This window comes from Camelus bactrianus, chromosome 4 (assembly GCF_048773025.1).
Source record: "Camelus bactrianus isolate YW-2024 breed Bactrian camel chromosome 4, ASM4877302v1, whole genome shotgun sequence".
Lineage (NCBI taxonomy): Eukaryota > Metazoa > Chordata > Mammalia > Artiodactyla > Camelidae > Camelus > Camelus bactrianus.
Window position 1 is genome coordinate 83,411,319 of NC_133542.1, and position 18,504 is coordinate 83,429,822.

The window sequence follows — 18,504 nt, forward strand, 5'->3', positions numbered from 1 at the left end:
ATTGGCCTGTCGTGCGGAAAGCAGAACGAGTTTGGACTCAGTAACACATTTCCACCTCCATGCAATTCCCCGGCCCTCCCGACACAGTAAGAAACTTGACTAAACTCTAGCATGGCTTCCATTACCTCAAAGCCACATCCCTAGGATGTTTCAGCCCCCTTAAAAATTCCTGCCTGACAAAGCTCAACACTGCCAAAAGAATTTGTTGTTTGTTCCAGCCAAACCCTGAGTCTAGGCCACTGACCTCCCTTTTCGTACAGCATTTGCTTTAGAAAACTTGCGAATGTCAATTCTTTCTTTTACCATTGAGATATAAATCTTCTACACAAAGAAATGTTTCTCTCAAGGACCTCAGAACTAGCGCTTTGAAATGTAGTTATCAAGACGGACAGGACCTCTCTTTATGCTGGACACCTTAAACTCACACAGTGCAGGGGGTTCATTATAGCTCAATAAAACTGGAAGAATAAAACAGAACCCCATCTCCCAGTCTCTGTGGAAGACGAGGACTCTAACTCCCATGAGCACCAGTCAGCAAGCCCAGAAGGTTCAATCACATGGACGGACATCCCCACTAACATCCTCCAATACTCGCCCTTCAGCGCACACCAGTGTTTAAAAAGCCTCCTGCCTTTTTTCCCAGAGCAGTTGAGCTCAGTTTATACTGAAATCTCTCTCCTCTATGGCAACAGTCTGAATAAAATCCTTCTTGGGCCTTTAGCAACTGTCCATGTGTTTCTGACACGTCTCCATGCTGCTAGAATCTGTACTCACTGGATGACAGGTTTTAAAAAATATTTCTTTTTAGGATGACTGATTGGTTTCTAGGTCTTTTTTTTTTTTCACCTGGTCATCTAAGCTCCTCGGCTGACTTTAGTCCTAAGCAGCAGCCTGCGCTGGGAACTGACAACTGAACTGACAACTGCCCTCAGCCTGTGCTGACACCTGGTCTAGGTGTGCATATGTCTGCTCTGCCTGGGACCTGTCTGTGGCCTGGCAGCACCAGCCCTCACTTCACCTCCCCCAGCTCATCCCTGCCACAGTGAAAGTGTGGACTAAGCCCAGGTCTGGGAGGACAAAAGGATCCACATACTCTTTTTTTTAACTCTTAGTATCAAGTAGAGTGAACCAATGTCTGGGACCAGCCACCCCTTTCAGGCTTGAGGGTCTAGAAGATAATTTCCCTTTATATCATTAAATGCTTGGAGAAAACATACCCAATGACATACACGATTATAATGTTCCTCTTTTTTATCCTTTCTGAATATGACTATTGTTCTCAGCTGGTACCCAGACCTTGGACACTGATCAGATGCTACTGTTTGGTGCTGAGTGACCATAAGTTTCCATGTTGCTTTCCAAAGTTTGTCTTCTGTCGAACACCCATTGCCTTCCATGACACAAGGAATGAAAAGAATGTGCTGGTGAATATACCACTCACTTTACAAACTACACTTTGAAAAACTTTAATTGACTTACACTTCTATAGGTTGTACATGCTTCTATGTACACCTGTGTATGTATAAACACAGAGTAATATTCCCTGTAGCATATTAATAATTATTGCCTGATTTAAAGAAATTTTTAGCACTCAAGTTTTAGATTTAACCAATAGATCAGCTTGGTGTTGATAGTTTTGAAAAATGATATTTTCCTTATTTTTAGTAATGTTGAGAAGGGAAAAGCTTTCACTGTGTTTTTGAGATAGTGGTCGTTCCCAACTTCTTTTCCTTATACTGAGGGTATTAAAATGACTACAACACTTTTACACTCCTTTAACTTGAACATTTTTTGTTCAGCTACTGCAGGCGTACTAAATGATCTGGCAGCACTTAAGGTTTCTTCAAGAAAATGACGCCAAATATATTTGAAATAACATAAGAAGTACGTTTTTATCACATAAGGTCATTTTGTAATTGATGCAACTGGCAACTCACTTCAGAGTGTTACTTGTAAAACTGAAGTAGAGGATAATATTTATGTACATGACAAAATATCCAGAATGCAGAAGCGAATAACAGGAAAAACCAACTCATAAAACTGACATGTCTAAATTAGAAACACTCATCTCCATACGTGCCCCCTTAAAGATAATCCTCAGGAGTCTCTGATTCACATTTTTGTCCTTTACAACCTTCCCTCCCATATGCATTACCTTCTTAGACACAAAGAATGAAAAACCTTCTGCTGTTAAAAATACTACTCATGCCATTTTCAGTAATACCGCTCACATAATACATTTATAAAAATTTTTAGTTTACTTAGGATGACACTGCTCTTGTTTAACACCAATTCAAAAATGGGCACAAGAACTAAAGAAGCAGCTCTCCAATGAAGGCACACAAATGGCAAAAAGGCACATGAAAAAGTGCTCTATATCACTACTTTTCAGAGAAATGCAAATCAAAACTACAACAGGGTATCACCTGACACCAGTCAGAATGGCCATCATTCAAAAGTCCACAAACGATAAATGCTGGAGAGGCAATGGTGAAAAGGGCACCCGCATACACTGTTGGCGGGAATGTATCTGGTACAGCCATTAACGAAAACGGTATGGAGATTCCTCAAAACACTAAAAATAGACTTACTATATGAGCCAGCAATCCCACTCCTGAGCATATATCCAGAGGGGGCTCTAATTCGAAAAGAAACCTGCACCCCAACGTTAATAGCCGGACTATTTACAATAGCCAAGACATGGAAACAACCTAAATGTCCATCAAGAGGTGACAAGATAAAGAAGGTGTGGTATACTTATATAATGGAATACTACTCAGCCATGAAAAAGAATAAAATCATGTCATTTGCACTAACATGGATGGCCCTGGAGAATGTCATTCTAAGTGAAGTAACCCAGAAAGAAAAAAAAATACCGTATGATATCACTGATATGTGGGTTCTAAAAAAGAAAAGGGAAAAATGACCTTGTTTACAAAACAGAAACACACTCACAGACATAGAAAACAAACATATGGTTATCAGACTTGGGAACTGAATGGGAAGGGATCAACCGGGAGATCGAGATTCGCAGATATGAAGTGGTACATATAAAACAGATAGGCAAGGTTACACTGTATAGCACAGGGAACCATATACTTGTTACCTTGTAGCACGTTACGGAGAAAAAGAATATGAATATGAGTAAATGTATATTCGTGTATGACTAAAGCACCTGCTGTAAACCAGAAACTGACACAACATTGTAAATTGACTATACTCCAATTTAAAAAAAAATAAAGTAAATTGCCTAGAGAGCCACACACCACGTATGCTGCCACTCTGTAAGGCGGAAGGAACTTCCGGTTCTTGCTTTCCTGCCAGAGCCCTGCAGGGAAAGTCTCCCCACACCCACCCAGGCCCACCTGCCCGCTGCCCTCTGCCCCTCCCCCACTACAGAGTGTCCTGAGCCTCACATTCTACTGTTTAAATTCAAACTTCACCTGCCTTTGCTTGAATTCCGAGCATCTGCTGGAGCAGTTAACTCACTCTCTGGGTCCTCGTCTGCATTTCTCTCATTGAGGCTACCAGGCAGCGCTGGTCTGTGCCCACGTCTGTGGGAATGGCTTTACAAAGAGGTAAGCCTGAATGCTGGGGATATGTTCTCAGAGACTCTGCCACCCCTCAAATCCTTGGGGTTCACATGTGATATTTCACCGTGGGCACATTAGAGGTGGACTGAAGTGGAGGAAGGAGAGAGCCCTGAACGCCCAAGGACATCTCACCTGGGGAGCCTGGGGAGATGGTGGAAACCAAAGATCACAAGGGGAGGAGGGCTCATTGAAGGTGGATCAAGGAGACTCAGGGGAATTGCCCTGGGTGTGGAGAAGGGACAGCAGCAGGCAGGGTGGTTCTTTGTAGAAGGGAGACAAGCCACTGTGAAACCTGTGTGTCAGGGTTAGTAGGTCTGAGCTGGTGGCACAGGGAGGGTCATGGGGAAAGCCTAGCCCTGTACCTTGTTCCTTAGGCACCTGGAGCTTGCCCCACGATTTCCTTCTAAGGGATCTGAACCGGGGCATCCTGTATCTAATAGGGGCACGGGGAGAGAAGGGCTTAGCCAGAAAACTATTCAAAGGGGGGGGGATCTGTGGCCACATCTGCTATGAACTGCTTTCTCCAAGAGCTAGGCAGGAAGTTACTCTAACTGCCACAGCCCAGAACTTCTCCCCTCCTTCCAGCCCAGAACCCGCTCCTCAGTTCAGGTAACTGTTTGTTGCCTTGGATTCCGCAGGGGATGGGCAACCTCTCAGTTTCAACCAAGACAGGGCTCGAGGCCCCCAGTTGTTCTGAATTGTTCTTCCTTTTGTGGAAACGCACTTCTGCAGACACTTGTGATAGTTGTCCAGCATCTCAGGGAGGACCGTCAGGCCTGCCTGTGACATGAGAAGTTTGTTCACATTTCACGCCAGCATTTCATGGACAGGGAACAGACGTGGAGTGCGGGTGGTGGTGGTAGAATATGAACGAAGGCTGTTTCCTTTTTAAAGGAGAGGAGTGTAGCCCGGGAGCAGGAAGACAATCTTCTGTGTTGTTATTAAACACCCTATGGCACCTGTTCTGATTCATTAGGGGCACTGGGCTGTGTGCCTTGTTCTCCTGAACAGGGGTCTGTTCCAGACAACTTTATCAATGAAGGCACCTGGCTCGTGCCTTCTTAGTCTGTCTTCACATCCCATCACTGGGAAATAGAAAGGGAAGGAACACAGGAACTCTGTATTCCTTGGCCTTTTCTACTCCTCTGCGGCCATCACTGGCTGTGAAAGGATGGAAATCGCACATGTGGCTGCTTCTCAGACCCCTGTTCCAGGAGCAGAACTCCTGAGCGATGGCAGTGACTCTGGGCACTGGGGATGGGGTGGCAGAACCCGGCCCACGTTAAGTGTCTGCCGTGGGTGGCCCTGACGTCACGTGCACGCTGGGCCAGTGTGTTATGGATTTGCATCAGGGTTCTGCGGGGAGAGATGTTTCCAGCATTTCTGCTTTGTTGTGTGAGGCCAGGAAAGAAAGAAAGAAAGAAAGAGGATTTATACGGAACATCAGGAAAAAGAAGAGTAAGGAGGAGGTGGAACCTTAATATTTTAGACACTGCCTGGTTCACAAAGGCCCTTTGGGCGCCTACAACTTCCCTTGGAGAAGCTCTCTACCTGCTAGTGAGCCTGCAAAGGAGCAGGTGTCCACCCACCTCCGAGACTTGGGAGACAGCCTGTGAGAGTCAGGTGCAGGGGAATTCCTTAGGGAGGCCCTGCGAGTCGGTGCTTGCTGAGGCTATTTCTTCCCAGCAAGCAGGGGTCAGGGACCTGGGTGAATGGGAGCAAGTTCCCTACTGGAGTAATTCCCAGTTAGAGGTCAGAGCATGAAAACCAGTCCAAGACATCTGCACACGGCACAGCCTCCCCTGTCCAAATGTCCTTCACCTGCTGACACTGACTCTCTGATTCCCCAGAGAGCCCCAGTCCTGGTTGCCCATTCTCCTCCTCCACTCACCCCTTTCCTTTGTCTCAACAGCATCTCCACTGCTGGGAACGGATGTGCTCATGAGCACTGGTGCCTCCGTGTCTCCATTCACGGCACTTCCCTTTCCCCCACCCGCTCCTGGCCCCCAACACCGGCCACCCTGGGAGCAGCACCTGCCACCTTCCTTGACCCCATCGTTCCCTCCTGGCACCACCCTGCTGCTGCCAGCTTTCCCCACGACACCTTTGGTGGCTACTGGTGGCCAAGTCCCCATTGCCACTGGGCCTTGCAACATCCCTGTCTACGCAAGATCAGAAGGGAGGCCAACAGAGTTCCCTCCGATGCAGAGCTTCGTTCTCCCTCCAGGAACTGTCACCTGGGGTGCACCAGGGGCCCTCAGTGGGACTGCTACTTGCCCTGCTCCCCTGTCCTCAGCACCCCAAGTGACCACCCCAGCTGTCGGGGTAACTCAGGCTGGCACGGGAGGCTGGGCCCCCGGCCGTCCCTCTCAAGCTCCACCACCACCTGTACAGCTGGCCCCCAGCGTGGCCCCCATCAACACTGGGCCACGGCCACCTGGCGCTTCCAGGGAGGGGAGTCTGGCCCCCTCCCAGTCTCAGCCACCTCAGGATGACTCCTTTAGCTGCAACGACATCTACAAGCACTACCGACGTTGGCAGCGCTTCAAGAGCCTGGCCCGGAGGCACCTTCCCCAGAGCCCTGACGCACAAGCTCTCTTCTGCTTTGTCATGTGAGTCAGTTCTCGGGGGCACATGAGCTCATCTGGAGTTTCACACGGAGGACCTTGGGGTGCACTTGCAGGTTGCGTTTCTAGGGATCCCGAGAGGGAGGTCTGAGGGTGATGTCCACGCTATGACAGGGCACACTGTCCATCATGCGCTCACACTTCCAGTCCATGACACCCTTTCAGTGCCTTCTCTCAACTGACCCCACCACCCTAGGCGAGTCCAGTTGACTTTACCTCCCATGATTATCTTGGGAATATTTACTGAAGACTGGCAGTCAGAGAGGGTGCTGGGCAAGGGGAGGAGCCATGGATGGGATGCCACCCTCTCCTGTGCTGCTGTCTCGTCTGAACAAAGGACTTGAGTGTGGGATGGCCAGGGGACGCCACTGCAGAGGAGGGGGAGGATCTACAGGGCCCAGGGGAGAGCTGTATGCAGGCCTGGTCCTCATTCTTCTGGACAATTCTAGCTGAAACACGGAGACTGTAGAGCTCTCCCAGGGGCAGGGACTGTCTCCTACTAGAGCTGTGAGCTTGACAGGCATTTCCACCTGACACGGGGACAATTACAGGTGATTCAGAGGACTGGGCAGGAGGCCCCGTGGGCTCGTCTGTGAACGCTCAGTCATGCTGTGCTGGGGGACGTGTGGTCCATGATGCCGGGTGGGGTCAGGCTGGTGGGGACTGGGCTGTTCACTGAGACTGACTCTGAGGGCTCACAGCCCAGTGCTTCGGTCCCTGGCCCGACTCAAGCCCACCATGACGCTGGAGGAGGGACTGCGGCGGGCCGAGCAGCAATGGGAGCGCACAAGCAACTTCGACCGCATGAATTACTATGAGATGGCGGCAAAGTGAGTCCGTGTCCTGGGCCCAAGGGCTGTGGTGGGTGAGGGCGACACCCCAGGGCAGGATCTGGCTGTGGTCAGAGAGGAGGAGGGAGGAGGGAGCTCCCCCAGCACAGGGTCCCCGCAGCCCAGAGGCCGGACTCCTCTCCAAAAGCCACTCCCGCACCCTGACAGCTTGGGTCTATTCGTCCTCTGCCCGGGGCTCCGCCCTCTCCTGAAGTGGCCTTCTTCGCCTTGATGAAGGGCTCACCCGGGGTGGAGTGGGGAAACTGTCAGCCCGGTGGGGTCACACTGCAGCCCTAGTGCCTGTGCAGGGAAATGTGTTCCACCCACCAGCCTGCTGCCTCCTTAGTGCTGAGGGGCTGGCGGCCACTGACATGGAATTTGGGACCCTCTCTCCTCCTGAAGTGTGGCCTGACTTCGTAACCCGGTGTCCCTCCTGAGGAGGCTGGGCAAGCCAGCGTGTCCTTCACCACGAGGGTCTCTGGCTCTTTCTGAGACTTCTTCGTGTTAATCCCCTTTATTCAAAAAACCAAAAACAAACAAGCACTTCTCAGAGGAAAGGAAAGCCTCTCCACTGACCTTAGGGTTCACACCCTACAACCTGTCCTGGGCCCTGTCTCCAGGCTTATGTTCCAGGACTCTCAACCTCAGCCCAGGATCCTGGATCCGGGCAAGGACCCCCGTGGGGAACACATGCCTGATCTGGCCTCTGGCTGTCAGCCCTTCCTGTGTTTCTGGACACGGGCAGGGGGCAAGTGGAGGGTCACCTGTGGGCCTTCCGTCCAGGCCTGGTTCAATTTATGGACCTGGGTCTATGCTGCAGAATGCCCTGCAGTGCTGGGGAGGCAGGGGTGTCCCCAGATCTGCTATGTGCCCCAGGAGCAGCTCCCCGCTGGCGACACCACCTCACAGGGCCGTGACCACCCCCAGCACATCTTCTCCTGATCCCTCCGTCCCTGCAACCTGGGTGGGCTCCAGAGCCCAGGCCTTTTTCTCAGCATGGCCTGTGCCACCCTCACCCCTCAGGTTCAAGGAGATTGAGGCTGAGGATGAAATGCAGCCTCAGCACTTGCAGTGCACGAAGGGGGTGCAGGGCCTGCCTCCTCCAGCCCCACCGAAGCTGGAACCGTGGGGGCCCCCGGCCCCAAAGGTGGGCCCACAGCCAGGCACTCACGTGCCCACTGGAGCTGAACACAAAGGTAACAGGGAGCTAGGGATGGCCACTGTCCCCACATCAGTCCTCTTCCCTCAGTGGGGCACTGGTCTTTCCACCTGCACAGCCACCCAGAGCGGGTCTCGGCTGCCCTTTGTCACTACGGGGTATCGACTTGCTCAGTTGTGGAACTCCTCTCCCACCTCCCTGTCTGAGGGCCCCACAGAAAGTCTGCCTCAGAAGTGGGCTGGATGGGGAGATCACTGGAAACCTGGAGGCTGCACACGTCCTCACACGTGGCTCTCTTAGATGCTCCCACTTACCTCTCCCTCCTCACACCCTGTCACTGAGTGGAAATGCAGGTGGTCTTGATCCCACCCACACCCACGTCCATGTCCCCCAAACACTGCCCTACCCGACACGCGCACTTCATGGTCACGAGCTGGATGCGGCAGCCCCTCACCCTCCTTTCCTCCTCCCGCTCTGCCTTAGCCTGCGTGCCCAGGAAGGCCAGCCCCACGGCCAAAACCAACCACCCACAGCCAGACAGATCCCGGCAGCCCCCAGAGACCAAGGAGCCCAAGGAGATTCCCCTTGAGGCTCTCAGCGAGTATGAGGACATCTTGGAGGAGCTGCTGGGGCCTGTCCTCTCAGCCACTTGGGAGCCAGAAGCAGCATGCCCTGAGGACGGGACCTACCCGGACCCGGGTCTCCTGAGCTACATGGACCAGCTGTGTTCCCAGGAAGACTTTGTCACCAAGGTGGGCTGGGCCTGGAGCCTGGGGGCTGCAAGATTCCAGGGACTCACACTCTCAGCACCCAGGATTGGGGTTCTGCCCAGGCCTTTGGGACTTAAGCTCTGCTACTTGTCCCTGAGCTCTGGGGGGGGAGGGGGGGCTGACTGCCACGGTGCTGTAAAACATGCCAACTTGTAGAGAATGGGGTGGGTCTCTGCTGTTCACTTTTGCTCCAGGTATTCGTGGCTCACAGGTTACTCCTGGCCAAGGACGCTCACAGCCACTTCCTTCCATCTTAGGTGGAGGACATCATTCACCCTCAGTTCCTGGAGGACTTACTTTCCCCAGAGTCACAGCTGGATCCCTTGGCACTGGCTGAGGAGTTAGAACAGGAGGAAGGACTCACCCTTGAAGAGGTGAGCCAGAGGAGGGGGGACATTCAGGGAGACAAGGGAGGGAGGGACTCCAGGTACAAGAGGGAAGGCACGGGACACCCAGGGAACCAAGGGAGGCAGGACCCAGGTGAGCCAGGGAAGGGATCGGACCCCAGAACAGGAGGCCCACAGGGCTCTGCTAAACCTTTTCCTGCCTGGAAGGCCTGGCACTGTGGAGGGCCTGCTAGGGACTGGGGGGGCAATGCAGGACCACAGGAAGGAGAGGACGGGGGCCCAGTGGGAAAGGAAGGACACACAGCAGGGAATAAGGCCCAGGAGGACAGCAGGAGTGCTACAGTGTGCATTCTTTGATTGGACTCCTGGAGACACCCCCCTATCTGTCCCCCAGTGCCACCATTCCGCTGCCCAGTCCTCCTCCTCTCCTCACCCGTCTATTTGGGGCCAGTAACCGTCCACTTCCCTCCTAACAGCTGGTGCAGAAACCACTCCTGACCCTGAACGAGGAGTTGGGCGAGTCTGATGTCACCCAAGATGCCCAGAGGCATGACCACGGCCCCCAGCTAGGGGTCAGCGATGAAGAAAGCCCACCAGAGACTGAGTTCAAGCAACTTGCGACGAGCAGCGGAACAGAGAGTGGCCTCCTCAGACCCAAACTCTATATCCACTCTCCAGGACATGAGGCTTTCCCTACATCCCAGGCTGGACAGCCCCTCTCTCCTCCCCAGGGTCAAAGGCACACTGCACCGAGCCTGGGACCCAGGGACACCTCAACTGTCAGAGAGACCTCTCCTCTTAGGGAGGACGCAGGGCCAGGGCCAGGGCCAGGGCCAGGGGATGGGTCCAGGGAGAACAAGGAGGAGGTTCCCAGTCTGGACTTTATCTTGGCCACTCAGTACTGCCTCATGCCCTGGGGAGGGAAGTCCCACAGCTCTGCCCCAGGGCCCTTGAGATTTCTCTGCCCTGGAGTTCAGGGGGCTCGCCAAGGCCCCTCCCCTCAGAGGATCGGACCTAGCGCAGCTCCTCCACCAGCTGCCAAGCCTAGGAAGCGGGATCTGTGTGGAGGCCAGGGGTCTGATGACAAGCTGCCCCAGCCCAAGCCTGACCTCGGGCTCTCTGGGACGCCAGCCTTGCCTCCGGGGCTGGTGCGCCCCTCACAACCAAAAATGAGGAGGTGTGACCCATTTGTTGGAGGGAGTGGGAGGAGGAGGAGAAAGAGGCACTGCAACAAGTAATAAGCCTCCAGTGCCAGGTCCCCAGGGGACCTTAGGGGCTCTTCCTCATCCAGTGCTGAGCCTGCTGATGTACAGGACAGGGAGGGGGGCAGGGAGGGAGTGCGGGACCATGAGGGCCAGGGTGCGGTGGGGTGGGGTGGTGGCAGTTGGAGGGTGGGGGAGGTGGGTCTGGGCGGATGTGGCTGGGAGCAGCACCTTGGGGTGATATATTTTAAATGGGAATAAAAATACTTTTGTTTGCAAATGTTCTCAGACCACCGTAGTCTTATTCGTGCCTGGGCTGCTCCACAGAGAGGGCTCCTCAGAGGGAGGACGAGGCGGTCCCCGGAGCTATGGATCCACAGGGGGCCGACTAGATCTTCCTCCACATTGACACGGGGTCCTCAGATGCTCCTGGGAGCCCCCAGCTCTCACTGCCCCCAGGAACCCCTGCATCATCCTCTTCTCTCAAGCCTGCTTGCCCACGGGCCTGTGCGACATCCCATCATCACCTATAACCCTGAACAAACTAGGGATGGAGAGCTGTTTTCATGCCTTTCAGCCCTCTGCACGCTAACCAGTTCTCTAGAATGGAGCCTGGAGACAGCCCTGGTCTTTGGGCAGCTTCTCTCTGCTTCCCTGAAGCGGCCGGATGACAGGCCAGGGCTTCCTGCCTCTCTGCCCCGTGGTACAGGGAGCCTCCTCTAGTCTCCTGGGATTCCTGCAACGTGGGAAGTGGTGGAGGCAGCTCCCTCTTAATCCCAAGGACACATGGGGAATGGGCTGAGAGTAAGTTCATGGGGCGTCTGTTAAAGGTGTGTGAAAGGGGAATGACAGTGGGCGCCACTGTGGGATTTGTGGGATTTCTGTGCGGGAGCATCCTGGTCCAGCTGAGGGTTTCCAACACGCTAGGCTTTGACTGCTCATCTGGGCACTGGTTAGCTGTATGGTGTGTTTAGTTCGCGAAAATTTATCAGGCTGTGAGTTCTGATATCTGCACTGTTCTGCGTATATATTACATTTCTACTAAAGTCAAAAGTTAAAAAATAATAAATTTTAAAGACTTTTTTGAAGTAAAACAAAAAAGAGAGAAGCAGAAAAGAGCAATTATCACAAAACGGAGAATAGTGGTCACCTTTGAAGGGAATTTGATAAGACGTTTCTAAGATACTGACAATGTTCTACTCTACAATTGGCACAATAATCACATTATTAATTTACTATTTTTTAAACAGGTACGTTTTACGTCTGTTTCAGTACGTGAAAATGAAATTAGAAGTAGTAAAGAAAATACAATAGTCCAATAAATGTAAAAACAAGTAAAATTAATTCCTAGAAAAATGAAAAGTATCAACAAAAAACAGAAAATGAAAAATCATGTAACCGTTTGTTAAAGAATTTTTGAATCAGTAGTTTAACATGCTCCCATCAAAACCAGACAAACAAAGAAAATTCAGGTTCAGATTGCTTTACAAACAAGGTCTACCAAACTTTAAAGGACTCAATCATCCCAATTTTACAGAAAGAGAAACAGAATACAGAAAAAGAAGGAATACCTCCTCACTAATTCTCTAAGGATGGTCTAATTTTGACACCAAAACCACAGGAGAGCATGAGAAAGGAAAGACCACGGGCCCATTGCATTCACGAACACAAGGAGAAAACCCCAAGGATTTATGAGCAAACCAAAGCCAGCAGCAGGCAGTAGTGATGATGACCTAGCTGGGCTTAATCCCAGGAATGCAAAACTGCTTCAGCATTAGAGAAACCTTTTCATGTTACCTGAAATTTGTAACACATGAAAGAAGAAAAATCACATGAAAATTTCTAGAGAAGCAGTGAAAAAGCATTGTGGAAATTCAACAGTCATTCAGGACTTTCTAAAAATCTGAAGGAAAAAAACTAATATGGAAAACCACACGAACACCGACAGAACTCACAGCCCTTCTCATTCAATGAAAGCTTTACTTTTAACATCAGCAATGCCCACTCTCACCACTGCTCTTAAGACAGGAAAAAAAAAAAAAGTCTAAGTAATGAAAATAAACCAAATTGTCATGGTTTTCAAATGATATGCTTGTCGTAAAAGAACTTCAGCACAAATCACTGCAATAAGACTTTAGCAAGGTTGCAGGATATCATAATATCAACTGGTGAAAGTCACATGCCTTTTTCAAACCGAGTACAGACACAAATTACAGTAACCACAACAAACATCAGGTAGCCAGGAATCGATTGAACAAAACACATACAAGAGGAATAGCATAAAAGTTTACTGGAAAAAGTACTTGTGGAAACAACGCGGCATCACCTAGTGAACACGCATGTGCCCTCCCACCCAGCAACTGCACCCCTGGGGATGCGTCTAAGGAAACTCTCCTGTATCAGGAGAGCTGTACAAGGTTATTCTCAGAAACACTGAATAACAAGAAACAACCCGAATGTCCATGAATAGCAGAACGAATAAACTGTGGTATATTTATACGTGGAAGTAGGGAAAACGATTAACTATACTCAGAAACACGATGAGTGAACAAAGCTACCTGAAGAACACACACACTGACTCCACGCACATAAAATTCAAACCAGGGAATGCTAAGCACGACACTGCTTAAGGAGCATCACAGGAGGGGGACATACATGAAGGTGCTTAACGGACAAGAAGCGCTGAAGAAACAGCAGTCCCATGGGGGTTGTGGGGAACCACCTGGAAGGTGGGCCAAGAAACACAGACCAGCACAGCCAGTGGTCACACGGGGAGACTCTCCACTGCACGATGAGGTCGTCACAATACCATCTCACAGCACAGAAGAGTTTCCAAATGCACTTCATGAAGCAAGTGTAACAATAACCCTGAACCACACAGCCTGCACACACACACACGAAACAGACACGATACGACTTACGAAGAGCAGGACACAATATTCAACTTCTAGCAAACAGAACCCAACAGCACGTTATAAGAGACAATACAACAAATACCAAACACCAAGCGGGGTTTACTCCAAGACTGTAAAGGAGGTTCAACAGAAGGAAACCATTAACATGATCCTCGTGTTAGTAACACTAAACAGAGTGCTAACCTCTCGTTAACGATCATCTTCATGGAGGCAAAAAACACACTTGACAAAATTCACTCATTTACGTGAAAACAAGCAAAATGTCAAGTGCTGGCTACTGCCATAAATAAAACACACCTCAGCTCAATGCCAGCATCTTACTTAACAGGGAGACACTAGAGGCTTTCCTGCTCAAGCCAGAAACCACGGAAGGCCAAAATACTCGCCAATTTACGTTAAAATAGGTTAAGTATTAAGTTCTAGGATGTGGGAGAAACATTTACCAGCTCTTGAATGCTACATCCCGCCTGCTGGGGTAACCAGAAGCACTCCTGAAGTTTCTATGAAACTTTGGCCTTCTTATGACTAATTTCTGTGAAGGGCTCTTTCTACCAGTTATGTCAGAGTGGACAGAGACTCAGGAATGTCTTTTCTTTCCAGCTCACTTGGGACTAAAGAAAGAATTTACAACACTCCTAAAGAGTATCACTTTTACCATCACTTGAATGGTAAGGGATCAGAGCTGTCCTGAAAGGATGCTTCAATACATTAGCGAAATACAAAACAGGCGGAATGGCTCAATATGCAATACCACGTAAAGCCTCTCCAGACGGGACAGAATCAAAAAGAGGTGTCGGGAAGGATGTGAAGAACTGAAGCACCTGACCCCTGCCGACAGAGTGTAAAATGGTGCTCTGGAAAATGGTTTGGTGGTTTGTTAAAAAAAATTAAAAACACGCCAATCTGCCGAAGTGTCAAGGCATTAAAGCCAAAGCGGTGTGAGGAACTGCTGTGTCCTGAAGGGGACCAAGGAGACAGGAGCTAAGTGCACCATGCGCCCACCAAGCAGGGTCTGAAAAGCAGGAAACTGTCCTGGGCTGGCGCTCACTGCCCGACGGGCACGGCCCGTGTTACGGATATGCAGGAGGGCCGTGTGCGGTGTTCTGGGGAGCCGGGGCACTGTACCAACAATTTACTCTCAAATGATGCAGAGGAAAACCTTCTTTGTATTGTTCTTACACTATTTTTATACACTTAAGATGGCCAAAAATTCTGTTAAATATACAGCATTTAAAACATCTTAACTTATTACATAAAAAAAAAATCACACACACAAAAAAATCATACCCTCCCCTTACACTCTCTCCCCTTTTCATTATTTTGGTTTTCTTCACAGCACCTACCAGTAGCTGAAGCATCATGGGCACAGGACAGTCCGCCTGCCCCTCTGAGAGTAAACTCCTGCAAGCGCTGGGACCGGGTCTGGTCTCCATGCTGCTCCAGTGCCGGCACAGTGGCCAGTGCACAGGGTGTTCACATTTGTTCAATAAGTTAACCTGTAGTCTTATTACGGTTTAAAATAAATTCATTTACCATCCCCTCCCCCAACACACGCACACGTCACTCCCCCACAGCAACTCTACCCCTGTGTACCCAAGAGAAGTTAAACTGTATGTCCACATCAGAACTTAAGAGATGAATGTTCATGGCAGAGTCATTCACAGCAGACAGAAACTGGAGACACTCTGTCTATAATCTAGTGAAGCCATCCAATTAATTACTATTTGAAAACAAAAAGCAACAGAACTCTTAGGCCTGGCAACCTGGCAATAACATAGATATAAAATATTATTAATATTTTAATCAAGAAATCGAGAAGACAAAATAAAAAATAAAAATAGATGAAAACCAAATTTCTTCTCTCTAGCACAGGGAACTACATTCAGTATCTTGTAGTAACCTTTAATGAAAACATACAAAACTAAATATATGTATATGTATATATATGTATGACTAAAATATTATGATGTATACCAGAAATTGACACACTGTATCTGACTATAACTCAATTAGTTTTTAAACAATAAGTAAATAAAAATATCACTTATTCAAATATTATATTTCAAGTAAGAAATCCTTTATAAAACCAGCATTCTTAACCAACATTTACTAAATACTAGTAAAGCACAATATAAATTAAACTTATATTAAATATCATCAATCTGAAGGTTCAAGGCTATAATCTGGACCCAGGATTCTAATATTCTAGTACTTGTAGTTGGATCTTACATGAGAAAGGAGAAAAAAAATTACACTAAGAGGACTTGACACTGCACCTAATAGAGACTAAGTCACGTAAGTCGACGACCTGGATAGAAGTTACCACATCTAAATCATTTTCAGACGAGGAAAAATTCTTATCAGATTTAAAAAAAAAAAACAAAAAAACCCTTTCAACTGACATGTCATGAAACTAAGGACTTTCTTCAGTACACATATAAGCAATCATTCCTTCTAAGGGCCCGAGGGCATGATGGGCAATTCCTAGCCTCTCACAATGGAACCTGGTGACTGGCACACTTACCAGCAGGTGCACAGCAATTAGATCTATGCCAGAGAAGCGATGCTGTGGGCCATACAATCTTTACCTTCAAGGACCTTATTTTCTTTAGACCTGTCCTAATTTAATTTCCCTTATGGCTCCTAAGGCTCTGAGTTCGAGTGAATCTTCACAGCTCTATACTGTGAAGCCCTCCGTTCCTGAAGAGAATGAAAATATTCAACTCTTTTTCCTTTTTTAAGAATTTTAACTAGTCTTTTCACTTAGCTAGCATACTTGGTAAAACATTCCCTCTACGCATTTCTAAAATTAAGACAATGCAAATTCAAACACGATTCTGAAATACCTTTGCTTGTAAGAGTAAAATACCCTAAAATTCCAACTTTATTATTAATAACACTAAGGAAAACAGAGACTAATAAAACGGCTCTGGCAACGGAAAAAGGATCTCAGTCTACAATCTCAAGTCTCACTCTTTAGTTGTGAGACCTTAGGAACTGGCTTCACCTCTAAATACTTTCTCATCTGAGAGAGCACTGCCCTTCCCTCTCTGCAAGGTGGCTGTTGAGGTAACATGAGGTAACAGTACCTACCACAGTACCTGACACGAAGTGTTCAGAAGTAGTTTGCTTCCTTCATTCGGCACAAAGGACACACTCACATGAAGGTTTAGGTGTAAGAGAGCCTACACTTCCACAACTCTCCATCAATACAAAATACAACATGTAGTTCGTTCTAATACAACAACAACAACAAAAACAGCAGCAGCAACACCCTCACTCCTATTCCAGCAATGCAGCTGAGGAACCGGGAGCCAGACAAGGTAGCTTAGAAATACTTTTGCAAGAACTCCATTAGGACTGCATACACACTGAGCACTAGAGCTGTAACAGGGAAAGTCCAAGTCATTGTGCTAAAGAGTCTGGATGCCTTTATGCTAGTACGAGAGCTCACGAGGTACGGTAAAAGGGGGAAAAAGTCAGATTAGGCCCAATTCCAAATGACCCCTTAAGACATAAAGACACCGATGCTGACTTATCCTTCCTGAAACATCAACAGTACCAACCCCAAATCCATTTAAACACCTCAAGATTGAAACATTCCACACCAACACTGGTGCCGCTTCCTGCCGTTTAGACAGCCTGAGCAGGAGAGCACCCCCGGAAGGTGCTGAACCAAAGCCGGCCGCGGAAAACGGAGGCGAGGGGGGCAAACACGATGACGATTTCGGGGTTGTGCACACACGCCGCCGCCAAACGCTTTGCAGACCGCGGCCGCCGCCGCCGGCACCTGAAGGGAATTCGCGACTTCACAGTCGCACGTCAAGGGAAGCCCGCGAGGCCAGCACACGGGGGTGATGGGCCCGTTCCCGTCCTGGGGGGTCCCTGGGTGCCACGGTCTCGACCTCTTCCCCACCCCCCCCCCACGGGTCCCTCCCCGACTACCCGCGCCGAGCGAGGGCCGCCCAGGGAAGGGCCGACCGGAGAAGCGCCGCGAGCAACGCTTCAGCCCGAGCGGCCCGGAACGACGCGAGACCCTCGGCGCGCGGACAGCAGAGCAGCCCGGCTGGGGTCGGGACCGGGCTCGGGGTCGGGGTCGGGGTCGCGGGGCCGGGGCCGACGCCGCAGCTGCGGGCAGGCACGACCGGCACGCTAGGGGCGGACACTCACCACTCGAAGCCGCGGGAGTCCTCGCCGAGGTGGCAGGTTGCTGCAGCGCGGCACCCGGTCGAACACCTGCCCGCGGACAACCTCGGGGCGCGCGCGGCCGCTGCCGGCGCCGCCGCCATGTTGGCTGCCGGGCCGCCGCCGCTGCCGCCGCCGTCGCCGCGCGGGGCACGAAGCTCCGCGGCCGCCGCCCGGCCAGCGCCGCGCCTCCCGGAGGGACCGCGCCGCCGCCGCTGCAGCCGCTGCCGCCGCTGGCCGCGGCAAGCAGGGCCGGTGTCGCTCTGGAAAGCCGCAGGGCTGCCAGCCGCTCCAACTGACCGCCGACTGCCCGACGAAATGACCCTTGGGCGGGCGGAGGGATCCGAGCGGCAGAGGCGGGGCTGGGGCGGGGCCGGGGCGGGACCGGACAGCCCGCGGGCGCGGATTGGCTCCCGTGGCCCGTTTCTTTTTCTTTTCCTTTTTCTTTTTCTTTTTCTTTTTTTTTTTTTTTTTTAACATTTTTTATTGATTTACAATCATTTTACAATCTTGTGTCAAATTCCAGTGTTCAGCACAATGTTTCAGTCATTCGTGGACATATACACACTCATCGTCACATCTTTTTCTCTGTGAGTTGTCATAACATTTTGTGTATATTTCCGTGTGCTATATAAACAGTGTAATCTTGTTTATCTATTCTACAATTTTGAAACCCCAGTCTATCCCTTCCCACCCTCCACCCCCCTGGCAACCACAAGTCTGTATTCTATGTCGATGAGTCTATTTCTGTCCTGTATTTACGCTTTGTTTTTGTTTGTTGGTTTGTGTTTGTTTTTGTGTTTTAGATTCCACATATGAGCGATCTCATATGGTATTTTTCTTTCTCTTTCTGGCTTACTTCACTTAGAATGACAC

At 50.0% G+C, this 18,504-nt stretch overlaps 2 protein-coding genes across 2 annotated transcripts in view; one reads left to right on the forward strand and one right to left on the reverse strand.

Annotated features, from left to right (window-relative positions):
• The window catches only part of LOC105080439 (zinc finger protein 658), a 120,793-nt gene extending 103,042 nt beyond the window's left edge, over window positions 1-17,751 (reverse strand). Inside the window, exon 1 of the mRNA XM_074362970.1 lies at window positions 17,614-17,751. The gene's annotated coding sequence lies outside the window, so the exon portion shown is untranslated. The remainder of the gene's footprint in view (window positions 1-17,613) is intronic.
• LOC141577538 (NUT family member 2G-like) lies at window positions 1,416-11,403 on the forward strand. The gene is made up of 7 exons (XM_074362983.1): window positions 1,416-3,578; window positions 5,506-6,205; window positions 6,922-7,050; window positions 8,074-8,246; window positions 8,693-8,961; window positions 9,237-9,353; window positions 9,803-11,403. The coding sequence occupies exons 1-7, from the start codon at window positions 3,563-3,565 to the stop codon at window positions 10,562-10,564; spliced, it is 2,166 nt and encodes a 721-aa protein (XP_074219084.1). The 5' UTR covers window positions 1,416-3,562; the 3' UTR covers window positions 10,565-11,403.
• Window positions 17,752-18,504: the final 753 nt, after the last annotated feature.

Bases quoted from the DNA above. Each gene is read 5' to 3' on its own strand.
- LOC141577538 (XM_074362983.1), top strand. The intron at 7,051-8,073 runs GTGAGTCCGTGT...CTCACCCCTCAG, and splicing joins TACTATGAGATGGCGGCAAA to GTTCAAGGAGATTGAGGCTG. The intron at 8,247-8,692 runs GTAACAGGGAGC...GCTCTGCCTTAG, and splicing joins CACTGGAGCTGAACACAAAG to CCTGCGTGCCCAGGAAGGCC.